Raw genomic sequence first — 7,914 nt, forward strand, 5'->3', positions numbered from 1 at the left:
TAACATTAGGGCAGCTTTAGCCCGTTACAAAACATGTAATAAAGTCTTATCTGTCTTTCTCTTTGCGCGCGTCCAGCGCTGACTGGACCGCAGAGAAAGTTGATACAGTGGCCTATATCTACTAATGGATAAGATTTCAGAATATTACCACGCAAAATAATATTCTCCAAATACTATTTACTTTATGATAATATATTTATTATCAACCTTCAAGTGTTAATTTCATGTAACGATACACCCCGTTACAACAACAGCACAGGTTAAATATCAGTTTTCTTTCTGCTAACTAACATTGTTTAGCATAAGATAATCGCTTTCATTAGTTTTTTATTTAAGTGAGGTCCACGTCGTTTAAAGCCGCCACTTCATGGGATGATACGTAAGACAGCAGGAAATTCTTTCCAGATTGAATAGCTGTATCTCTTACACACATTTTAGCTAATTCCTTAAAACTGCTGTCGCAGCAGCTTCGTACTTTAAACAACACGAACAGTACTGATACTCTCTCGCCACGTTGATTTCACTCGATCATGTATCTCTCTCCTTTACTGCTGGTATGCGAGGCAGCGCTGTTCGCCTTGTTCCAGCCCTCACCCTCGAATGCCAAGCGACTTGATTACGTTTCTTTTGAAAAACCTTTTGACAAAATTGACGAAGAGGGATTGCGTCAGGTTGGGGAGAACTTTGAGTACGGCGGTGACACAGCTGTGAATCGCCACTTCGCGCGCTTAACGCCTGATCGACAGAGCAAGCGTGGATATATTTGGGGGAAGCAGAAGCTTTTGGTAAAAGATTTTGCCGTTGTGTTTACATTTCGCATCAGCGGCCAGGCCCAGTCTTTGTTTGGTGACGGTTTGGCGCTCTGGCTTACGACCAGCGAATTCGTACGGGGCGACAATCACGGTTTTACTGGTGAGTTCAAAGGATTTGGCATCCTTTTTGACACATTCGTTAATCAAGAGCATAGCGGAGGCCATAAGGACGTCACATTCTTTGAGAATGACGGAACGAAGACTCTGGACCAGCTTAACGATATGGAAAAGCTAGGCTGCATGGCACCAGGAATCCGGGTTCATGAAAAGAACGCGGCTTTTAATCCGTCGCTTAACATGTCACGCGCTAAAATTACTTACACACAGGCAGATCAACACGTCACGATCTCGATTGACGCTGACGCATCGGGCAATTGGGTCAAGTGCCACGACCAGCGCGTAAATATCGCTGGAGATTGGATTAGTGATGCATACGTTGGCGTTTCGGCTTCGACGGGCGGTTTGGCGGATAACCACGATGTGATTTCCGTAAATGTCTATGAGTATGTCCGCTAACTTCCTATATGTTTTGAAGCCTGACATTTTTCTCTTTTTCAGTGACGTCATTGACTCGCTAGTTGACCGGCAGGATCAAAAACATCGCGATGCAGTCGACAAATCATTAGAGGGCTTGCTCAATAACGGCACTAACGATGAAAAAATGCAGCTTATCAAGCGAAAGTACACTCATCTACTGGAGGAATTTGAGTTTAAGCTAAATGCTTTGAAAGAGTCAACGGAAAATACAATTCTGAAGCTGAAACAGCAGGGTATCAAAGACGAGGAAAATATCAGAAAGCTGGAGGCTTGGGCAAACGGAGCGGTAGTTGAGCGGGTACAAAGCTCAGTGAGCGTTGTTCGTGACCATATGGATTCGAGGCTTAAAGAAAGTGTGATGGAAACTGCAGCGCAGTCTAGTGGCTGGAAGACCCCATTTTTCATTGTTCTGCTCATCATTGCTGGTTTAACTGCCGTCGGGTATCAGAAGTACCAGGCTCTCCGCAAGACCCACTTTCTATAAGCCTGATTTATGGTTCCACCTGCGTCCATCAGTGATAGATGTGCTCTGTAAGCTTCAGAAATGACGGCAATGTGCAGATCGATACAGCGAGAAAATGAAACGCTAAGATAGCAACTTAATCATATCACCACATAAGTAATTGTGTGTTTTAAATGCAATTTTAATGCACAATAAGTGAGTTTGGTTATACATATATTACCCTATGTATGTTGGTATTAAGTTAGTCTGGTTAAGGTGCATTCTCGCAGTTACGCGTCGTAAACAGTTTACACAACTCAAATAAGATTTTTAGACCATATAATATTGATTGGGGTGGGTATGATAAAGCATTAGGACGATATTAAACATAAGTGACTTCATTTATTTCCAGAAATAATAAACCCAAGAGCTTCGTCGAGTATCTTTCATTTGAGCAGTGATCTTGCACTCCAAGTATGCACTTAAAATTAATAAATGAGGACCATTAAAAACGCGCATGTGGTCTTTCCTTTTTTGGCCATTTAACCGCTTTGATACAAACAAATCATTGTGGGCAGGATGACCTGTAGTAGAGAATCTTTAGAGTATTGAGCTTTAATGTAGGATTCGTTTAATGTCTACTGTCAAAAAATATTTTGTGAGCTTATGCAGCATCACTTTGACGTGGCTCGCACTTATCAGTCACTTTTAAAAGTTTAGCGGAAATTGTGCAGCCGTCTTGACAATTTGACAGCGATCCACAAGCATCTCATAAGAATAAACTTTGAAATTCTAAAATCTTTGTGGAAAGACCGCTCAGCGCTACAAGTCTCAACGGTTCGATACCTTGTATACTTCCGTCAATCGGTCGTGCACTCTAAATCATTATTAAAGCATTTTCCTGGTGACGAGATTGTGGAGGAGGTTGCTACCACTTTGTCGCAGTGCAGCTGACGTGAGTTTTTTAAATTTTCAAATTGTAATCTGGTGTCGCTGGTAAATCTGTATTGATGCGATTCACATTCTGGTCAATTGTGGCACGAGGCCACAGGTTTCAAGGTAAAGCTAATAGTGAAGGCACGCTTGCGATTATCACACATTTCAAGTCAGACACTCGCTAGTTCTATTGACACAAATGCACCACGTTCTTTGAAGATATTGTCGACAAAGTCGACGTCGCTGACAATTTAGTGCTGCATACAAAATGGAAGATAAAGCTTTTTATAAGAAATAGTCCTAAACATTTGCATGATACACCATTATCACACGTCTCAGGCACTTGAAAAAGCATGGTTATCACCAAGCTGTCGAAAAAGCAGCGCGGCAAGCTGAAGTCCTCCGAGACAAAGTCCAAAGCGCACATCAAATTCGATGAAAATGGAGAAAAAGTGATACCTAAGATCCGTGCACGTGTGTCAAAGAAAAATAATGGAGAGAAGGCGAAGGAAGGAGGAGGCAAATCCGATCGATCGCCGGAAATGATTCAGCAGGCGAAGTACTATCTCGAGCAGTGGCGGAAGCGCAATGAACCAAAGGCTGATGATGAGCTTCCATGGAAATTTAAGGCATGACGCTTTTAATATGATTTTATGTCACTCAAAGTTAATCATATTTTGTATTGGATCGGCACAGAAAATTAAACAGCAGTGGATTCTACGGTGGATGTATGAGGCGGATGTGATACCTAAGACCATGTTTGCCATTGTGCTCGAGTACCTTAATGATATACAAGGTGCTGCTCGCAAGGTAAGTAACTTGATTGATGCTATGCTGATCAATAATTTTACTACCCCCCGGTGCAGCGTGTAGTGGACGCAGCTCAAGATGTCATCGACATTGGGATACCAGCGAAAGAAGAGGAAGCAGCAGCAGCCGGGGAGAAAGAAAAATTGCTTAGTATCAAGCTGTCCCGGCGACGATACAAGCGTGCCATGCAAGTGGCGGAGCTACTGACGTAGTCGCTCAAAATTAATCCAGAGATTGTTAATTCTAACACAATGATGGTATGGCACTTAAAAGACAAATTGTAATTATGATGCAAATTTACGCAGCCCTTAAGCGTGGTCTTCAACGTTGCTTATGACCAATTCACAGAAACGATCAGCCGAAAGAATACCGTCTGGAGCATTGCCCATTGCTAAGGCTTTATCATTCAATTGAGCACGAACAAAGAAATTTCCATTCTCGTCTTCTAGCAACCCCAATGCAAGAGCTGAGGAGTATTCTGGCCAAAAGGATATATCGTTTGCAAGGTCGGCATCCATAGTTCGAAGAACCGACAGCAATGACACGTCATGTCCGCTATAAATTACCATTTTCTTGTGATTTTGGCAGTCCAAACGAGCCCTTTGCATCTATTGTATCGCCTTAAGAAAGTCACGATTTCACACAAAAATGACGTGAATGACACAAACCTCGAGAAGCACATTATGCATTAAGCGGCCGGCCACAAGCTTCAAAAATTTTTTGTTTGAGTAAAACTACAAAGAAGAAATCAAAAAGCAGAATGATACAGATTTTGCAAAGCCACAATAGACAATTTTTTTCCTTTCCTGTCGAAATCGATAGCCAAGATGCCTTTCAGTTGCTTCGCCATGCACTTTAGTACCAGGAATATAAGGAACCTGGTGGGCACGTCGGCACACAAAGTAGTCGGCAGCAGTTAACCAAGAAAACGGGATTTGGCCTGAGTCAAACGCTGGAATTAGTCTCGACAGCTCCTTCTTGATTGGAATCATCTCGTGCTCGTGCGCTACAAAGTCGGCATTGTCTCTTTCCAAATCCACTTTAATCCGCATAATTTCGGGATAGATTGCATAAGCTAATAGTAAGAATTATTCTGAATCAGTTAACCATCAATTGCAGTGCTAAGCTTTGTCTTTGCTCACTATTGATAATGTCTTGTTCTGGTGGCAATACACTCACTTGAGGACTTATGTGAGGCTCGGCTTCCAGCATGCCAAGAAGAAGAGCTTGCGCACTGATTTGGGTGCGAGTGTATGCATTACTAAAAACCTGTACCTGTTCGGAGGTCACCTTATCTAGCCGCAGGTCTTCGTTTAAGCAGATCGCATGCTGTAACGGTCAACGATGATCATTTAGCGTTCATTTGGTCATTCTAGTCTCCTAAAATTGCACCTACCAGTTGATTGCCACGCTTAGTCATTTGCTCAATGCCTCGAGTCGTCAAATACCCGTATGGCCGCTGTTGGGACAAAGTGTGGGTCTGACCGTTAAAGTTGACGCTGTACTTTGAACGGATCTGCACGAGCTGCGACGAAGTCGGTAGATAATGCATCCATAAGCGCGATTCACTTGCTTCGTCGATGGCATTAACGCTTCCTCGAAAGATGTTCATTAGAGGGGCGCGGTCGCCATGGCGGTGTATCACTTGCAGTTGCCGCAAACGCAGTACCATCACTCACATTCGTGTGCAACACATTAGTTATCGGAGTGCTTTAACAAAATATGCAAAAATCTTAGTGCTGAGTAAGAGTATGGCTGGAGGCGCCTATGGTGATCTATTGTAAGCCAGATATAAATCTGGCGGCCAAAATCTATTTTAAATTAGCTTGGGTAAGGTTTTTAGATTTCAATAATTAAATGAAGTGCAGTTCCCCTTTTGATCTTTAAGCGTTAAGTGCCTTTATAAGGCTTGCGCATTGATCTGTAAGAGATAGAAGCCTTTCTAAGGTATATCCTCTTGGACACTAGTTGCCACTTGATTCTCCGAACCCATGAATCCCTTAAACTAGGATTCCTTAAGCTTTAATAGCTTGTACGAATCCTTGAGTTGTTAAACCCAGTACTTCAATAGAACTAAGCGACTCTCTAAGTCTGAAAATTTCCTCTGACATTAGGAGCGAGGTAGCTCCGCTACACCTGATAGCATTTGTAGTCAATCTACGCTTGAGTCTTTACAAGACTAAACCCTCACGAAAATGGAAGAGTATCCAGAAATGTCAGAAGCGGAACGCGCCGCTTATGACAAGCTCAAAACTTTATTTGGGCTTGAACACGTGGAATTTATTATCTTCCAGGGACCAGAGGTCCTACATGCAAGGCTTGAAGCCTTCATGCGGTACGAAGCCTCCCTGATCGGTCAGGTACAGGACAACTTAGCGGCATTTATGCCAACGCGATACATCTCTGTACCTGACTCAGAGCCGAGGCTTCTCCCTCTAGCTGTAAATGTGAAGACATTTGAGAAAAAGAGGGAGAAAATCTCCCTTTTTGGATTAAGCAGGTGGAAATGTCCATTGATCCCGTCTTGTTCCTAACAGAACGGCAAAAGGTGGCTATGGCCATCTCCAAACTCGGTGGTAGAGCTATGGAGTGGGCACTGTCGTGCAGTACGTCCATAAACGACGCTTTTCCCTCATAAAATTCGCTGAAACAGCAGATGACTAGCATGTTTGCACCGCCTGGTCAGGCTTTTCGCATGCGAGCACGGATTCTAGTGACTCGACAGAGTAAACAAACCCTAGGAGACTTTGTCAAGAAGTTGAGAACCCTTGCATCTATGCATCAAGACCCGGTGCCAGAAGCAATTGTCGTAACAATCTTTATGGGGGGTCTCAATGAGGGCGTTGCCCGGATGAAATTATTCCGATCTAATCCTGCAGCTTTCGAAGATGCAGTTGTCATAGCGCTACGCGCTGAGTTCGACTTTAAGCCTGCTCGTTTTAGCACGCCTGTTTTCCGAACAAGCTCTTCGAGCACATGGGTTCCGTCTAATAGAGCGGAACCTATGTATTTAGGCCTCGTTAAGGAAGGAGAAGAGGCTCTTCAAGCTGTAAAACAGCATAAGACTAACCGTAGATGTTATATGTGCGGAAGCACGAAATATTTACGTCCGGCCACCCCCTACGAAATTCGCGTAAAGCTCGAAAGAGCTCCAACTCCGACCTATACCAGAGATCCGGTACGGTGCGGGAAAATGTCGATTCCCAGTAGGTGCGAGGCACCCTACTGGGGAAGACCTAGTTTCTGTCGAATTTCTTGGAGGTGAGACAAAACAGAACGTAGCCTCTATTAGCTCGGTGCTTAATGGCACGGGACTGGAGAACAAGTCTGGCTTGCTAATCGCTCAAGCGACTGTAAAAATCTTTGATATGCCGTGGTCAATTTTGATTGACTCAGGAGCGTCTTGCAATTACGCCCGACGCCTTCCATTGAAGGACGTCAACAATACGTTGAGGAGCTCAAAGCGCATGAAGGTGATACAGTCACTGTTCGCTTAGGTACTAGGACTCGTGTCACTGTTCCCAAAGTTCCATTGAACTTAGGGGTATAAAGTGTCTGGACTTTGAAAGTATAAAACGCTGTCTCGTCCTTGATTTGGATTCCAGATTTGTTCTCATCCTTGGTATGGCCTGGCTAGAAAACCATGAGTCATGGATCGATTAGAGGTCGAAGACCTTAGGCGCTACGCGCAATGTTCCTAGCAAAGTTTTGGAGAGTCATGAACCCACCTTTGTTAGGTAACAAAAGCGCTATTGGCGCGGATCATTAAATAAGTCTGCCAGTGTTTTAGACATTGGAATGTCTGAGTTAATAAACTCCAATATTAAAAACATTGATACTGAGCCCGACTCAGTATAGAAAAGCGGAGCGGCACCTACTCCGTCGAGTTACATTCGTTGTAATAACGATTCACTAAGTGCTGAAGGCATTGTTGGCCTAAGGCCGAACCATCAAGGGTGCAAAATCCCTGAGATAAGTGGAGTGGCACGTCAAAGTCCACCGAGTATGGTCAGCCGAGGTGGCATGTTAAAAGTGACACTATTGGCGGTTCGCCAGGGCATTTTGGGCCAAACCCTTCGAATTCACGTGAAGCCACACGTAAACTTTTGCTGGATAAGGAAATTGAGTTACCTAACTCCTTGTCGGATGTCAAATCCGACACCATGTCTGGTATAGAACAATACAGGCTGGAAAATTCGGGAAAGTGAATGTCCCGGCCTCTAAGAGGCGTATTGTTTCCACTCCAAGACAGGAGGGACACGAAGCGTTTATGCCCTCACAAAGTGACACGAGTGAGCAGTTACACACGCTTGTAAATGGTGAAACCGGTAACAGTTGAGGGGGAAATTAGCCTTGCGGCAATCCCTTCGTTACATG

The 7,914-nt window shown here is 43.9% G+C and overlaps 4 protein-coding genes across 4 annotated transcripts; 3 read left to right on the plus strand and 1 right to left on the minus strand.

Moving 5' to 3' along the window:
- The first annotated feature begins 515 nt into the window (after positions 1–515).
- CCR75_002108 (uncharacterized protein) lies at positions 516–2,007 on the plus strand. Its single transcript, XM_067960208.1, has 2 exons — positions 516–1,315; positions 1,371–2,007. Exons 1-2 carry the CDS (start codon positions 531–533, stop codon positions 1,831–1,833), a joined length of 1,248 nt encoding a protein of 415 aa, XP_067814526.1. The 5' UTR covers positions 516–530; the 3' UTR covers positions 1,834–2,007.
- Positions 2,008–3,080: 1,073 nt separating this feature from the next.
- On the plus strand, positions 3,081–3,362 carry CCR75_002107 (uncharacterized protein; the record flags this gene model as incomplete). Its single annotated transcript, XM_067960207.1, has 1 exon — positions 3,081–3,362. The coding sequence occupies one exon, from the start codon at positions 3,081–3,083 to the stop codon at positions 3,360–3,362; it is 282 nt and encodes a 93-aa protein (XP_067814357.1).
- Positions 3,363–3,372: 10 nt separating this feature from the next.
- CCR75_002106 (uncharacterized protein) lies at positions 3,373–3,749 on the plus strand (the record flags this gene model as incomplete). Its single annotated transcript, XM_067960206.1, has 2 exons — positions 3,373–3,537; positions 3,594–3,749. 2 exons carry the CDS (start codon positions 3,373–3,375, stop codon positions 3,747–3,749), a joined length of 321 nt encoding a protein of 106 aa, XP_067814528.1.
- A 96-nt stretch (positions 3,750–3,845) lies between these two features.
- On the minus strand, positions 3,846–5,209 carry CCR75_002105 (uncharacterized protein; the record flags this gene model as incomplete). The annotated part of the gene is made up of 5 exons (XM_067960205.1): positions 3,846–4,145; positions 4,206–4,271; positions 4,392–4,612; positions 4,680–4,866; positions 4,934–5,209. The coding sequence occupies 5 exons, from the start codon at positions 5,207–5,209 to the stop codon at positions 3,846–3,848; spliced, it is 1,050 nt and encodes a 349-aa protein (XP_067814527.1).
- Positions 5,210–7,914: the final 2,705 nt, after the last annotated feature.

The sequence above is a fragment of the Bremia lactucae genome (assembly GCF_004359215.1).
Source record: "Bremia lactucae strain SF5 chromosome Unknown BlacSF5_NotPlaced_200_SHOA01000120.1_2678225bp, whole genome shotgun sequence".
In the NCBI taxonomy this organism is placed as follows: domain Eukaryota; phylum Oomycota; class Peronosporomycetes; order Peronosporales; family Peronosporaceae; genus Bremia; species Bremia lactucae.